The following is a 17,787-nucleotide window of genomic DNA, read 5'->3' on the forward strand; positions in this document are numbered from 1 at the left end:
GTAATTGTTACAGTGAACTGAAATATCTGAATATTAAAAAAAAATACACATACAACTCGATCGAGCTAACTGCGCACCTCGCTGGAATGCGACTCTCCCTCGCACTCACCCGCACACCTCCCCGCGTTCGCCCTGTCCGTACCAGAGCGGCGATGTGACGTCACGGCTGCAGTTAATTCGACCGGGTTGTATACGTATAAAGCCCGGTCTGTGAGCACGTAGAATTTTGTCCAATGACCCCAAGCTACCCATCCTTATCGCTTGCGCGTAATTATGTTGCTGTCGCGACTGTGCGACGGGCGCCCGCAGTGAGTGTGCGAGCGGGACAGCAACATAATTACGCGCGAGCGATAAGGATGGGTAGCTTGGGGTCATTGGACAAAATTCTACGTGCTCGCAGACCAGACTATAGTAATAATGTTTCAAAGTCTTGTCGGCGTGGAATGTATATTTTATACAGTGTGAGTCACGTTAAAGTGTACATATGAAAATAGATGAAACTAGACCTATTTTTATCGACAAAAAAGAGGTCAAAATTTTTTTGAGATTTTTTTTTAATTTTTTATAGAATTTTTTTTCTTCCAATTACTTATTGTAAAGAAAACGTAATAACTTTTAAACTAAGCGGTATATCCTGATAAAATAAAAACAGTAATAATGCTAAATAACAGGAAATACTAAAAAAATACATAAAATACACAAAAAAGGCCAACAAATAATAAAAAATGATACTTTTTGAACAAAAACCTGCTTAAAAATTCGTGTTTTTTTGGTTATTTGATAAATTTCTACAAAAAATGCCCCTATAACCGGTGGTTTTTATTACTTTGTATTATTCTCTATCGTATTACCTTCGTAAAACCAAAAATCGCATGTCTCTATCCCTATCACAACGTTTGCAATGATCGTTTGAACTAAGCCTCTCCGGGCGCGTTATTCAACGCTTCGTTAACAACGAAACTGAAAATGGCTCTAGATTTGTAATTTTGATAAAGACAAGTTAGATTTCAAATTAAAAAAAAAGATTTCGAAGTAAAATAAGCATTTTAGTTAAAATTAAAATTGTCTTTACCTGTAGCGGAGAATAATGTGGTGGCAGGCCTTTGTTCAAACGATCATAGCAAATATTGTGATAGGGATAGAGACATGCGATTTTTGGTTTTACAAAGATAATACGATAGAGAATAATACAAAGTAATAAAAACTACCTGTTATACGGGCATTTTTTTGAGAAATTTATCAAACAACCAAAAAAATACGAATTTTTAAGCAGTTTTTTTTTCAAAAAGTATCATTTTTTATTATTTGTTGGCATTTTCTGGGTATTTTATGTATTTTTTCAGTATCGCCTGTTATTTAGCATTATTACTGTTTTTATTTTATCAGGATATACCGCTTAGTTTAAAAGTTATTACGTTTTCTTTACAATAAGTAATTGGAAGAAAAAAAATTCTATAAAAAATTTAAAAAAAATCTAAAAAAAAATTTGACCTCTTTTTTGTCGATAAAAATAGGTCTAGTTTCATCTATTTTCATATGTGCACTTTAACGTGACTCACACTGTATAACGTTTAAAACAGTTTACATTCTAATTGTTGATTTTGTGAACTTGCCAATCGATAACTTAAGAACTAAATTTAAAAAATATAAATAATTAATTGTAAGTAGGTTTCTAGTTTTATAATCAACATAGCAATTTATTATGACTAACTAATATTGACGATTTTTTGATAGATCGAACTTGAATAAAATTGAAAATGGTCAAAGGTCTGTCAAAAAGCTTTTTAACATAATATTACCGCCATGTTTATCTTGTCTAGCGCATAAGTCAGTGCTTGAGGTATGGTAGCGGTACGGGAGGGGTGACACAACATAAAATGACGTGACAGAGCATATAGATGACCCACGCTGAACTGTCCCACCAAACTCATTGACAGGGAGGCGCTACCATCGTTCAACTATATGGTTTCCAACATGGCAAAAATGGGAACCAGCGATCCGGTATTGACGGTGGCGCCCCACTGTCAATGTCATGGATAGGACAGTTCCGTATTTTGGAACTATACAAGTCTGAAGCATATCTGAAGTCTCACAGACGTTTGACGTCACAAAAACATCCTCCCGTGTCGTACCCGTACCTCGGGCACTGGCTCAGTTAAACCAGAGTAAATACAAATGAGTAGGTCATCTTCATAGAAACTCCCCGCTAATCCACGCTAAATAGCAATGCCAGATTTTGTATGGAAGGTGGCGTCTTTTTTTTTTTGGCGCGACCATCGACCAAACTTTGTTTTTTGATTACAAAATAGTGTAATAAACCAAACTTACTATGGCATGTATACCTCTAAACTCAGTCTGAACTGAGTTACGAGCATTAGAAGTTTGATGATTTTCATACTAGATTTGCTTTTTGCGCGCAAGTTTTGTAAGAAATTGCAACAAAATATTGGGCTATTTTTTATTGCGCTGATTCTGCTCCACACTGATGTCTGGAGCCTTTAATGGATGGTATTGTTTGTTTACACATACAATGTCACTATTTTGTTGCAATTTCTTACAAAACTTGCGCGCAAGAAGCAAATCTAGTATGTATGTAAATCATCAAACTTCTATTGCTCGTAACTCAGTTCAGACTGAGTTTAGAGGTATACATGTCATAGTAAGTTTGGTTTATTACACTATTTTATATCCAAAAACATGGTTTGGTCGTTGGCCGCGCGAAAAAAAAAGACGCCAATTTCCGGCATTGTCTTTATGTCAGGCACGTATTGGCGCGCTCACATACAAACCGCGCTCGCACGGTGGATCGAAATGGCATTAAAGTGGACATAGGGATTTTTTCCGGAAAATCGAATTTTAAAAATTGCCAATCGATAGTCCTTTGCTCACTCATCACGACATGTCATATCACATTTTTCTCTAAACCTGATATTTTAGCTTAAAAAAAATAATTTGTGTTTTTTTTGTATGAAACGAGACATAAAGTGCTAATTTTCTCCGAAGACCTGCTAGATCGTGACTTGAAACAACCTAGGTCGGTATAACTGCATTATTTATTAATATTCTAAGCTATTTCCAGCTGCTCCAAACCGCAACTTAGCCTGTTAAAAGATTCCGAAAAAAATTAAAATTGACTCTTCTTGTAATTGTATTTTAGTTCTTTTTTTTAGAAAAAGCTTCGATTACGGTACTAGAAAGTGATTTTATCGTTAGGTGACATTGTTATCTATTCTCAGAATCTGTTAAACCCTTTCTTTCCTATCAGCACATGACTTTAAAACAACAATGAAGTTACTCATACCTCGTAAATAACGTGTTTTGCGAATAAGCAGATAATGGTCAGGGGTGGGGGTAAAAAACAGATAAGGATTGTTTATTTGTTTTAAATTTAGTTTGGGCTGTGTAACGTCACCAATAACATTTAACTTTAAATGCGGTTTTTAACATGTAATTACAATGGAAGCTATTGTGAATAATATAGATTTGTTCGTAGTCTTAAGAAATACCTTAAAAACTTTCATGGACAGTGAGGAACTTTATAATCACCTTTAGCAGAAAATGGTACATTTGTCAGAAGAAAACAATGTTAAGTTAAAAAAAAAAAACTTTTTTAAAAACAAGCTTTTATTCTGAATTTCGAAAGCTTGTATCGCGCATGGAATTTATTCCTCTTTTTCTCTGTTTGCGCTACAAGCTTTCGAAATTCAGAATAAAAGCTTGTTTTTAAAAAAGTTTATTTTTATTATTATTTTATTTTACAATTTTTAGTTATATCTTAATCTCAGGACCCTGGACATTATCTAACACTAAAGTGCTCAAAAAGACAAATCCAACGAACCCAAACACGATGAGTTTCCGCCGTTTTGTTTAGGAGTTCCTATGGCCACCTCCCGACTCCATCATCAGACCAGCTCAATGGTACCATAATATTGCATTGTCATCGTACTTACATAAGTATACCAAATTTCAGCTCAATCGGTTGAGGAGAACTGGTCTTAAATTCAGTTGCAAGATTTGTCCCACACATACTAACAAGTGAAGTCAATATAAAGCTTGTAAAAAGTTTGCCGGAATTTTTGTACTAATCTTAATGGACGATGGACAAACTGTCATCTATCTCTTCCCCAATTTTTAAGAAGAAACAGTGATTGCCTTGAATCTCCAATTAACTGGGTCTGGCAACTAGTTTTTGATGAAGACAAAATTGAGGAAAATGTTGGTTCAATTACTGAACCTAGTGAAAAAACAACATCAAATTTTAATATAGATGCTATTACAGAAAACATGCCAACTTCTACACTACATGCATCGACTACTTCCTTTATCCCGAGGAAACCGTTACATAAATTAACTCAGAAACAGAAAAAAGATGAATTACACGTTACATACATTAACTCAGAAACAGAACATTTTCCTCAATTTTGTCTTCATTAAAAACTAGTTGCCAGACCAGTTAATTGGAGATTCAAGCCAATCACTGTTTCTTCTTAAAAATTGGGGAAGAGATAGATGACAGTTATTGTCCATCATCAAGAAGAATAATTGTGTAAAAATCACTTTGATTTTTGGGTATTTCACGTTCTTTGAATTTGTGATTTCTTATTGTAAAATGCTTAAATCTAAGAATTTTCTCAACTAACTATTTGCCTAAAGGACCTATGCTATAGGATATAAATGTTTGTTATATCATTTTCACAGTATTTTTATAAAAAATTCAGCTTGTAAACTGACGCTAAAGTGGAAATTTGAAAACCTGTGAGGACTTATCTTGATAGAATTCTTAAATACTATACTAATCGAAATATTATCTCAACTAACTATTTAGACGACAAAATTGCCTAATTATTTATGCCTATAACATATTTGTAATGTAACTGGTTAATGATTGTAACGGGTTGAAAAAGTACTGTTTTTGCGCCAAACGGCGTAAACGCTCTTAACACTGTTTTCTTCTGACAAATGTACCATTTTCTGCTAAAGGTGATTATAAAGTTCCTCACTGTCCATCAAAGGTTTTAAGGTCCCAAGTAGCAACAGATTATCTTCATAAGGCATTGAAGATATCTTGAAGACTAGTAGCCTAATTCCAGCCGTTGTCTTGGCCAAGACAATAGTCGCACTCAAGAAATCTTGAAGTTATGCCCCAAGACAATGGTAGGCAAAAAAGGGCACAATCCTTTGGAAATCACTGAGACAGAGTTAAGACAACGCTTAAGGCAGACTTGAACCCTAATTAAGAGTGTAGTTTTAAGAATTTCTAAATAAGTACTATAATATAACTTGTAGTATGACTGTAGACAAGGAAATAGAGTTGAAGATATCTTGAATACTTATTTAAGAGTAATAATTATTTTTACAGCTAAGGTTTATTTAACTTCATGAAGAACTATGTAAGACACTTTTTATTAAAGAGGAACTTTAATTTAGTAAACATTGTGATCTTTAACACTAAATCAACTTTAGATAAAGGTTAATGAAAATGGCGATTAAATTATTTTAATAACTAATTTATATTATGTCTAGAATAGACCGTGAATGTCATTTTTGCATAGAAAATATAAAACGCATTGTGGTTTCTCGTGTAAAATCAATGGATAATGTTATAAAACAGGAGGGCCTTGAAAAAGACCTAAAAAGATAAATAAAATATTACGAAATTGTATTGTATAAAGAAAACTTTGAGGTTATAAAATAATATTTTATTTTATGCAAACGTTCTTAGACATTTATGCAACTAGAAAAAGTGTAACAAAGACGTACTTCAATTTAAATGGCCTCTTGATATAATATTAAAGGTTAATTTCTGATTTATTTTTTGTTACACATAGCTCATAATGGCGGTAATTCTAATTCGTCTTAATGTAGCAAGAGTATAGAAGATTTTGAATTTGTAAGTTTAGTTAAGAAAGAGTTGAGTCAAGTTATACTTTACATAGTATTAGTTTAGAAACATTAGATTTAACTTACACTTAAAATTCACTTGATGAAGTATTACTTAAGTGCATATGGTATCAAGTAGATCTTTAGTTTTATTTAGTTAAAACTAGATAGTTTTCATTCTGTCTTAGTCTTGCTAAATTATTGGTGCTGCTATACATTAAAGAACAATTCATTTACTAACTAATTTATTAATTACATGATTTCTCCCTCGGATTGTCCGTGTGGAAGTCGAAAATGGTTCTAATAGGATTTTAATTGGTTTTTACGTTTTTAGTTTTGTTATAACATAACACCCGCATATTTCGTAAAGTATTCTTTGAACTCTGTAATTGCAACACTCAGCGATAAGCAATTAAATTTATTGAATATCGGATATATGATTTTTGCCGTATTTATTGTGAAAAGTTTTTATTTAATTGTTTTTATGGAATTTTTAACAATTTGTGATTTTGTTAAATTTAATCACACAGTGTTTCTAATTTATTAAATGAGAAGATTGAGAAGCGTAAATAAGTGTGTATTACAATGAGGATCAGTACTGTTGTAGAAAATGCAATAAAACTAGTATAGATCTACGTTAATCTTTAAGACATAAGAAAGATATTATACATCTTTTTGAATTATCCAAATCGGACCATTACTTACGAAGATATTAAGTAATAAACATAGGCCGTTTTTTCCGTTAAAAGTCAACGTACGCAGGGCCGCGTGACGTCACTATATCCGAATCGAGCGCAGCCGGCGTACTATTGGGATGGAAAATATTTTTTTTCAGCTAAACTATCAGTTTTAGAAAAAAAACTTTTAATAGCATTTATTCATCAAAATAAAGTAACCTATCGACCAGTAATTTTTAAAAATAAAAATTGTGAAAAATAAGTATCGCTATGTCCAAAAACCACATTTTTATAGGATTCGACAGAATGCAGAGACGCGGTTTGGGGTGAGTGTAACGTTATGATTGTTTGTATTGAACATAATAATACATAATATGAGAGCTAATACCCAGTTTCTGGCCTGGGGGGGGGGGGGGGGGGGAATAAGTCATACCCAGCTTATAGCCTGGGGGGAGAGGCAAGTCATACCCAGTTTCTGGCCTGGGGGGAGGGGGGGGGGGTTAGTCATACCCAGCTTCTGGCCGAAGGGGAGTCATACCTAGCTTATGCTTATGGCCTGGGGGGGGGGCAAGCCTTACCCAGCTTCTGGCCTGGGGGGGGGGGGGGGTAAATCATACTGACTTCTGGCCGCGAGGGGGAAGTCATGCCCAGCTTATGACCTGGGGAGAGGAGAGGGACAGGGGAGTCATACCCAGCTTCTAGGCTAAGATTAAATAGATTTCCAGGAGGGAGCAGCTGGCCCGCCCATGGAAACGGCGAATAGATAGGTAGGTACGTAGGTTTAACTCAGAAAAACTAAATAACAGGTAGGTATTGCGTGTACATCGAAATGATCTTCATAGCAATGTCTTGTAGCCTAGGCAGAGTGTATCTGCCTCAGCTATACTTATTGTTAGAAGTAAATAAATTAATATTTATACATTTTTAAATTTTACTTGGATGAAGATATGACTCTAACAACACTTATGAACACTTTATTTGAATAAATCGCCAAATATACCACCGCGGAGACCCTAATCGCGTCTCCGCATTCCATTGAATCGTATGAGCGTATGGATTTTTTGCGATATTTTTCACAATTTCTATTTTAAAAAATTACCTATCGATAGCTTACTTTGTTCTGATGAATAAATGTCATAACAAGTTTTTCTCTAAAACTGATAGTTGGGCTAGAAAAAAATATTTTCTATCCACGCAGTACGCCGGCAGCGTTCGGATCGGATATAGTGACGTCATCGGTCCCGCGCCGGGCGGTCAGTGAACTTTTTTAGTAATTTGGCCATAACTTCGTAAATTTTTGTCGTAGAACAAAAATTTTTGGACTGTATATTAAGGATTTCTTAGACCTATAAATCTGCATTCACAGCTAAAAATCGAAATGATCCTCATTATTAGAAACATTTTTCGGTAGTTATTATGTTAAGATTTTTTAAAGGTAGGCCTACTGTCACCTAGTTAGTTAAATTGTATAATATCATGTTGTACCCAACTTTACCATACAATTTTGAAAATATTTTAGACAATACTTAATTAGTAAATCATATTTAGAGTTTACTTATAATAGCATAATTTAGTTTGCGGGCGACCGCACGCATTTTGTATCAATAATTAATACGCACGCAGGTGCTCGTGCATTACCTTGAATTAATAGGCGTGATCCTGTTTTATCGAAATCGTCCCGTTAAATGTATTTTTTCTCAAAATGTACTAATTCTAGTAAAAAAGTAATTAACTTAATCTTCAGAAAACTATTTCTAAGACAATGGTCTTTAAAAAGTCCTAAGTAAATCTACGAATACTTTATTTACTTTGCAACACTTAAATAATACTTTATCTATACTATTTAGTATTAAGTGAGCATACAAAAAAACTTAATTTAGTAAAATAAGATTTTTTTAACTTAAGCTTAGAATAACTTAAGACCAAATTATCTAAAGAATACTTAACTTGGTTTTGGGTATTCTTAATTTGCTTAAGTAGCGCTCGATGAAGAATATAAAGTCTTAAAGAAAAAAATCTCTATTCTAAGTTAATTTGGTTTTAGCTTAAGTGTAAATTTAGATAGAGTTAAGACAAGTAAGATTTTACCATTAATACCAATTGCTACTTGGGGTATTTCTTAAGACTACGAACAAATCTATATTATTCACAATAGCTTCCATTGTAATTACATGTTAAAAACCGCATTTAAAGTTGAATGTTATTGGTGACGTTACACAGCACAAACTAAATTTAAAACAAATAAACAATCCTTATCTGTTTTTTACCCCCACCCCTGACCATTATCTGCTTATTCGCAAAACACGTTATTTACGAGGTATGAGTAACTTCATTGTTGTTTTAAAGTCATGTGCTGATAGGAAAGAAAGGGTTTAACAGATTCTGAGAATAGATAACAATGTCACCTAACGATAAAATCACTTTCTAGTACCGTAATCGAAGCTTTTTCTAAAAAAAAAGAACTAAAATACACTTACAAGAAGAGTCAATTTTAATTTTTTTCGGAATCGTTTAACAGGCTAAGTTGCGGTTTGGAGCAGCTGGAAATAGCTTAGAATATTAATAAATAATGCAGTTATACCTACCTAGGTTGTTTCAAGTCACGATCTAGCAGGTCTTCGGAGAAAATTAGCACTTTATGTCTCGTTTCATACAAAAAAAACACAAATTATTTTTTTTAAGCTAAAGTATCAGGTTTATAGAAAAATGTGATATGACATGTCGTGATGAGTGAGCAAAGGACTATCGATTGGCAATTTTTAAAATTCGATTTTCCGGAAAAAAACCCTATGTCCACTTTAATGCCATTTCGATCCACCGTGGCTCGGTGCGTTTCTATGAAGATAACCTACTCATTTGTATTTACTCTGGTTAAACGCTATAATTCTGGCTTTTTAGAGCTAGAAAAGTTCTTTAAATAGTTTCTTGGAAATGGGTCAACTAAGAGTAGGCGCACCGTTGATTTTTAGTTGGCCGATAGTTGTGCCTGATTTTAAATTGTATGAAGAATCGGCCAAATCGAATCGGCGTAGTGTGCGCACTCCCATACATGCCCATACTGATCAACTGCCCGACTAAACTATCGGCCGACGAAAAATCAACGATGTGCGCCTACTAACTAATTTACTTTGCATGTATGAAAACTTTTTCATCTTTTGTCAAGTGCGATCTATCACCAAAAAGTCTTCACTAATTTTAAAATATCAACGTTCAACAGTTATTAAATCTCTAAGCTAACGTATAAGGCTTGGGTATAGGCACATCGAATTACGTTGGTTAAGGTAAATGTAAACATAGATTAGAAATTAGAGATGAGGAGATCCGTAAACGAACTAAAGTCGTTGACATAGCCCGACGGATTAGCAAGCTGAAGTGGCAATGGGCAGGGCACATATACGCAGAACTGACGGCCGATGGGGCAGCAAGGTTCTGGAGTGGAGGCCGCGTACCGGAAAACGCAGCGTGAGACGTCCCACAATGTGGACCGACATCATAAAGGTAGCAGGAAGGCGCTGGACGCAGGCCGCTACCAACTGGACAACATGGAAAGCATTGGGGGAGGCCTATGTTCAGCAGTGGAAGTCTTATGGCTGAGATGATGTTTAATTAGAGACCGATTAAAGACTGAGTTTGTTCCGCCACTTCTCAGTACCAGCCCATATGTTGTCCAGAAGTAGTGGCAAGCTATATATCACAGCATCCTTTCTTGCAATTTGGTAATTCGTAGCAAAATTTAAATGATGTCGGGGGAATTTGATAAATTAGTAAACGGAGTTCTATTAAGGGAAGGTTAACCAAATTGAATCAATATAAAAATATTTTAGAGAAAGTAGAATTTGAAACCTTCACTACCGTCCAAATAAGGGAAAAATTGCCTTTAACAGCGCATAGCTAAATGTGAAGAATTAAAACGGCTGAATTTTAGGAATTGTAAGGAAACAGAGGACTGCTGTGACAGTGAGGTAGAATTAGCTAAACAAATAGACGAAAGAGAGAGCGTAGATACAGGAATAATACATATTACAGCCTTTCTAAAGGACTTTTTTTTATCCACAACAAGAAAGCTCTTGGCCTGTATCTCACCTGAAGGTAAGTGATGATCAGGCCGAAGGTGGATGCGAGCTTCACCCGGAATCCTCAACCACAGAGGAACTGGCTATCTTACCTCTAGCTGCCGGAACACAACAATGCTGTTAACATTGTTGTTACGGCGACAGACTTAGGTAAGATGGTGGTAGCTAGCCAGGCGGGCTTAGAACAAGCCCTACCACCAATCAAACCGAACAGAAAATTCTGCCCCCACTGGGAATCGAACCCGGGACCTCTGCATCTGAATCAGGTGGTCTAACCACTAGACCACAGAGGCGGTTAGACTTATTTGAAAAATTACTATTTGGGACGTGTGTAAGTGGCTTGAAAGGGCCTACAAAAAAGTATTATTTTTCAATAACTGACTTTCAGCTAAAGAACTGCATATAAAAACATTTGTGATGTATCTAACATAATATTTATTTATGTAATTCACCAAGTGTGTGGATAGTTTTTACAACGAAAAACTGCACACAACTTTTGAATACATTGATTATAACTAAAAGATTTTATTGTAAAATAGCTGAGGTGATGTTGATTCGAATCTAAATATATAAAAGGAGAAACTGACTGACTGACATATCAACGCTCAGCCTAAACGGCTAAACTAGGCACTTGAAATTTGGAAGGGACGTAGCTTGGGTACCGAAGAGCTGCACTAAGAAAGGAATTCAGGAAATTCCCACGGGAACGGGCCCCTAAAGGGGTAAAACGGGATCCACGAGTACGAAGTCGCGGGCGGCCGCTAGTCATGTTATATTTCCCTCCATGTTTACAAGTACCAAAACCAACACTACTAACTATAATAATTAAAATACTAAACTACACATAGCCCGTATCGGCTTTCAAATTTTATAAGCACTTAGCCTAGACGCAGACCACCGATTTTTAGTTGGCCGATAGTTGGGCTCGAAGAATCGGCCAAATCAAATCGTTGTAATGTGCGCACTTCCATACATGTCCATACTGATCAACTGCCCGATTAAACTATCGGCCGACGAAAAATCTATGGTCTGCTCCTAGCCTTAATTTAATTGACAACTGACAAGACCAGTCAGGCCCTATGCACCCCGCGAAACACAATTTACACCAAATGGAATGTTTAAAATCTTTAAAATTACCCAATTTTAAAATTGGAATTGCCGGTTCAATAATCAACGAACATGGCAACACTAGATAGCATCATAAAGACTAATCTTACAGAACGGTCACTTATTCGTTTTATGCCTAATTTTTCAGCCCTTCTGTGTCAATATTATTGTAATCTTATAAATATTTTAATGGCAAGTATTAATAATACGCCTGTATTCACAAACATTACTATGAGGTCTCACAGTGCGCGTGGACGCACAGGGTGACACACGAACCAATCACAGAGCTCTATTCAACGCTGCGCGTTCTATTTGCTGCTTCACTTAAGCAAGCATCGTTTGTGAATACGGGCAGTGTAAGTGGTAAGTGTAACTTTAAAGTTTTGGCATTTTAGAACATTTAAGTTTAAAAACGCAATCTCTTTGCACTCTTATAATACTGCAGGAAGCCATTGCTTTGGCATAATTGAGGAATATAAAAATGTGACCAATTGAATACTGATTGGCAAATATTATTTTGACAAGGTCTAACTTCGTTTAACCTTATTTTTCTAACACGGAAGCATATCAATGAGCAACAAGCATTTTAACGTACAGTCAGCGTCAAATACTTCATGACGCCCAAAGTAGCCAGTAAGTTCGCAACACGTCTTTGTTACAATTTGGAATAAAGTTGACAACTTTTTAGCCAATTTGGGTGTTACGAACTATTTGACGCAGACTGTCCATATTAGAAGTATTCTTTTTAAGTCACGAAATACAAAATTGATCAAAAATTTTAACAGTGACACACCCTAGCCCTCGATCATCATAATATTTGTTTTACAAACTGTATTGTACCTACACTACAATATAGACATAGGAATCGCCCTCTGTTCCTAAAAATAGTAAACATCTAGTTCTCGCTGATTTCAGCTGGCTTTACAAAATGTAAGTATTGTGCCTACTTATCAATCGATTGGCCTCTGCAACTATTTAGACATTGGAATCGCCCGGTTCCTCTGTTTTGTCTGTGGCTATAGTTTTTAAGTTCAACGTTGACAGCTGACTGACAGGCACGCTAGGGTGGTCAGAGTAGCTGTTGGAGCCTCGCACCGGCCCCCACCGGCTGAAGTGTTTTGTTTCACCATCGTCTGTCTCGCTTCCATCACGTGATATGGTACCAAAAGTACTGTTACTTTTCATAGTATTGTATCTGCTGCTTTCCACTGAAGGCAAGTCGATCATGACCGCTTCCAAGGCTATGTCCTGCTTCAAACTGAGCTGTGAGATGCTCCTTTTCATCCCAGGATCGCTCTCCACGTTCAGTTGTTTGAACAGATTCTCAGATAAACTCTGTCTGTTGATTTTCTTCGCACCGATCACTCTGTCAACAGGTTTGGATCTTTCAATGCTGCGTCTCGGTTCCTCTTCGATTTCTTTCGGGACGTCTCCGTAAGCCATGATCGGGTTTCTCTTAATGTCGTCTGCGCCACTAAAGACGGAGAACCCTGATATCTTTTCCGACACCAATTTCAAGTTTGAAGTCGACCCGTATTTCTGCATCTTGGTCAATTTGCCCCTTTTGTGTGTGTTATAAGCGCTGGTCGCGGCGGATTTGGTAGCTCGTTCAGAGTTTGGACTTATGCTCCTTCTGCGTTCCATGTTAGGGGTGTTCGCAGCCGACAAGAAGTTTAGGCTCGTTCTGGAGCGGGTTAGGGACCCTATAAGTGACGTCCTCTGGTGGTAAGCGCTTAATACGTGTTGCAGTACGTTCTTCGGCCATGGCGCGTCGAGGTACAGCCCTCGGTCCTGGATAGGCTTTCCGAACTTCTTCTCGTGGTCGTCGAGGTGTTTCGCGAAGAGATTTATGAGGGTCTGCATAGAAACGGCCGCGTTAGACGAGCGTGGCTCGGGACGGCACAGACATGAACGCTTTGGGGATTTTGGTTGAAACGAGGAGAGACGGGTGGGGGATTCGTTAGTTCTGATAGGGAATATGCATGACTGTTTTTAATGAGTCTACAGGGTCTAGAAATTGATCTCTGTATACTTTTATTATAACACCTATGTAACAATGAGGGCCCTTTCCCACCGCAATTCAGTTTTTAGGGATCCAGTAATGCAGAATCCCGCAGAACTGGACTATCGTGAACACACAAGTGTGTATTTGAAATTGGAATTAAAAATTCAAACAGATCGGTTTTTTGGGGGACACTGCAAACAGGATGTTCGTGTGATGTTAATATTAAAACACAGATACTAATAAACGGGATCCTGCAAAAAACGGGATGTCTCTGTAGGAAAGAGCTCTTATGGTAATGGAATGCAAGTAATTGGCTCTTTTGGTAAGAAAACTCTCCGATAACCGTTTTCTGAAAAATCTGTTAGTCAAAAAATAGTTCTCATGCATATTCCCTATTGGTAAAAAAGAACAAACGATATTACACAACTTCAACAAAAAATTTGGTTTCCAATAGGAAAAATAACCGCCGAATATAAAAAATAAACAAAAATACACGACAAAAACATCGTGTTTCCTCGCTGAAAACAATTTTGATCGAAATATACACCAAAAAAGGATGCAATAAGAGAATCACACATTCTTTGTGACGCTAATAAGTAAAAAGCAGTTTTAGAGAAGCAGTGTACCGAAATCTCTGCTTGTTTCAACCACAGCTCTCTGTCATGGTTTCACTGTCATTTCTATTCATAAAAACTGGGTTTTAGAATCATTACGAGTTATTGGACAAGTGTTTTTATTGAGATTGCTTTAAAGGCGAGTATTGTTTAGTCAGCGTCAAATAGTTCGTGACACCCAAAGTAGCCAAAAAGTTGACAACACAACCTTATTCCAATTTGAACAAAGATGTGCGGCGAACTTTTTGGCTACTTTGGGTGTCACGAAATATTGACGCTGACCTTGCAACTGACCGTTTCACTCCATCTATCGACAATATTTAGAAGTATAAACTAATTCGTTTCAAATTCTATCAAAAAAATCTATATTTCGACTGTATTTCGACTGTACGTAAATGTAAAATCGTTGAAAACAATAAATTAAAAATAGCCTAAAATATTTCAACAAATAAAATGGAACGTGTATAAGCGTCCTTGAAAGGGCCTAAGTACTGAATAAATTACTTGATTTGATTTGTTTTGAAACTAAAAATGCGAGACCAACGCGTAAAGCGTTGACGCGCTCTTTCTAAACTTTAATATGGACAATTGAAGAAACAATTCCGAAACAAGCAAAAAATGTACAGCTTTGTCATTTTATCTACATTTCACTAAAATTGTCAACATTCAGGGGTTAAACGAGAAAATTAATAAAGAATTGGATGCTATAGTAACACGTCTAAAATGTCCATAAGGCAAGCGAAATAAAAGAAATTAATATGTTACATTGAAACTTCAGTAAAACCATGGCAAAGGCAAGACCGCCACCGGTAAGTAGTCACCAAGCGAAGCATGCTATACCATTAGTTGCTCATGCTCACAGCATGCTGGAATGTTGGTGAACATTTTTGTATTTTATAGAATCTAAACTCTATTTATACCATAAAGTTAATATACCTAGCGGAATAGAGCAACAAAGGACTGAGCGAGCGAGATGTCACTAGCAGCAACACTGTGTGATAAAAAGAGATGCGTGATGCGACGTAACAGAACCGTTTTTTGCAACTATTTGACAGTTCGTTAGCACTCATTGGCACGTTGAAAATTTGAGCTCTTGAGATTTTTTCACATTTTATGTGAGTGTAATCGTGGATGTTTATGAAAAACATGGTGACTGGTTCAGTGATTGATTTATTGTACAAAACAGTGAAATAATCCTGAAAACTGACATACAAATGACATCCTAAAATCGGTTTCGTTTCACACAGCTCGTGATTGTTGCTCTATTATTATAATAACTTTATGATTACACAATGTAGCATTTGCTCGGCAAGCGAAAGGCCATGAGTTTAATGAGGGCTATCATTTATACTTAACAGTTGGCACCACTGGCGATTGACCTCTACAGTAGCGCCAACTGGTGAGCGCTAAAACGATAGCCTTCATTGATCTCTCAAATGAAAAAATCCTAGAAGTCAAAGATATGACAAAACTGTTCACCAACATTTGATAGGGGCTTAAGATAATTTATACACAATCATGCTTTACGCACATCAAAAATTATAATACAATATGACAATAAGTAAATAAGAATTTTATCTTTTCGCTATCACTAAGTTTTTTGATTAAAAGTGTTAGCTAGGGAACTGTTCTGAGTCCATTGGTGTTGTGCAAGGCACCATTTTGGGTGCAACAAGAGGAGTCCTGCAAGGTACCATATTAGGTGCTGTACTTAAGGTGTCCCGCAAGGTACCTTACTAGTGCTCGTTTTCACCATCAATCCCTAATTTTTAAGTGACCCCTATGGTAACATATAACAGGTATTTTGTTTTCATAGGTGTCACTTAAAAATTAGGGATTGATGGTGAAAACGGGCATAGGTCACATACTTTAGGGTGTCACCCAAGGTACTATTTTGGGTCCTCCAAAAGGTGTCCCGCAAGGTTCATTTTTAGGTCCAGTGCTGTAAAACCAACAGAAACTCACCAGCTTCCTGTCTCCAAGGGTGGCGCGCCACTCCTTCAGCTCGGCGGAGTAGCGCTCCTCCACGGCCTTCATCTTGTTGGTCTCGTGGTTCATCAGAGCCTTGCGCTTCTCGTTCTGGTACTGCTCCAGTTCGCGCAGTAACGCCTGGAGAAATTATTAAATAGATAAAATAGTGTAGAATTGAAACCTAACTCTCAGTACTGAGACTACAGCTGAGTGTCACGAACTATTTGACGCTGACAATAACCCAACCAGTGAAGATTAAGTTTGTCCCTGGGGAAATGGACCTGCAATGAAGTTAAGAGGATTATAGGAAGAGTTAGAAGTTACGGATTGATTTCCCTCCTTTGCAAAGTGGGAGATAGATAGTCGAGATAGATGACTGAAAACAATTTTTTGCAGGAACTTGTTTTTTGTAGGATTTTTTTGTAGGATCCCGTTTAGCAGTATACGTGTTTTAATATTAACATCCAACGAACTCGTTTACAGTGTGTCGCAATAGATTTGTTCGAATTTTGGAATTCTTTTTTATTTGTTTGAAATTAGTTTTGCGGGATCCCGCAAAACTGGATCGCCGTGGAAAAGGGGTCTAACGCGCGTATTCACATACATTACTATGAGGTCTCATAGTGCGCGTGGACGCACAGGGTGACATACAAACCATCAGCAAATCACAGAGCTCTATTCAACGTTGTGCGTTCAATTAGCTGCTTCACTTAAGCAAGCATCGTTTGTGAATAAGGGCTCTAAGAATGAGATCAACCCACCACCACCCATGGTTCTTCCTGCCTCACGGCGTACGAACCGAATCTCGGGAGAGACTCCCTACAAATTTCTCTGATCCATATCCCTTCTCATAGTCAATAGGCTAGTTTCCTCAAAAAATTTTTTTAGTCCGTCATGTTTAATATCAAAAAATATTGGACACATTTTTATTTGTCAATCTAACAAATAATTACATAGTTATGGTGCGTTGAAGTTCCGCACGACGTCACAACGTGCGGCACTTTTATGCACGCATTGACGTCACGGGCCTCTTCTTATGAACTTTGGCGCGCTTTATCTCTTTAAATTTTCATTAGTTTGAAAAAGTGAAAAATACGTGTAGAGTATTTTTTGATAAGTTAACTGACGGACTAATTAAAACTCTTGCTTTTTGACCCAGGAAACATCCCTATTCTCCCCCTTCTGGGGCTTGACACCACAAATACGGTACTTCGCGTCGGGCTGCTATCGTTGATAAATGTCATCACTTCTCATAATTTCGCCTGATTGTGTGCCAGGAGTGCGCGAACTCGCTAACAATGAGATATCATACCTCTCCCGCTGCCTTCAGTTCCTCCCTCGCCTTCGTGTGCTTGGTGTTCAACCGTTGCTGTTCCGAGCGGTAGCGTCGCTGTTCGCTCTCCTTAAACTGGAACAATGTTTGAAAATTATAAATAACTTGAAAAAATCGGACTGCTTAA

The 17,787-nt window shown here is 36.8% G+C and overlaps 2 protein-coding genes across 2 annotated transcripts in view; one reads left to right on the top strand and one right to left on the bottom strand.

Annotated features, from left to right (window-relative positions):
• LOC135086140 (uncharacterized) overlaps nucleotides 1-17,787 on the top strand; it is a 221,352-nt gene that overhangs the window by 29,872 nt on the left and 173,693 nt on the right. The gene's annotated exons all lie outside the window — the stretch shown is intronic.
• The window catches only part of LOC135085898 (serine/threonine-protein kinase 10), a 74,458-nt gene continuing 69,164 nt past the window's right edge, over nucleotides 12,494-17,787 (bottom strand). The window contains exons 27-29 of the mRNA XM_063980683.1: nucleotides 17,640-17,735; nucleotides 16,322-16,465; nucleotides 12,494-13,594 (exon numbers count right to left, since the gene is read on the bottom strand). Of these exons, the coding sequence (XP_063836753.1) occupies nucleotides 12,713-13,594; nucleotides 16,322-16,465; nucleotides 17,640-17,735 (1,122 nt within the window). The 3' untranslated portion in view covers nucleotides 12,494-12,712. The remainder of the gene's footprint in view (nucleotides 13,595-16,321; nucleotides 16,466-17,639; nucleotides 17,736-17,787) is intronic.

Source organism: Ostrinia nubilalis, chromosome 30, assembly GCF_963855985.1.
Source record: "Ostrinia nubilalis chromosome 30, ilOstNubi1.1, whole genome shotgun sequence".
In the NCBI taxonomy this organism is placed as follows: Eukaryota; Metazoa; Arthropoda; class Insecta; order Lepidoptera; family Crambidae; genus Ostrinia; species Ostrinia nubilalis.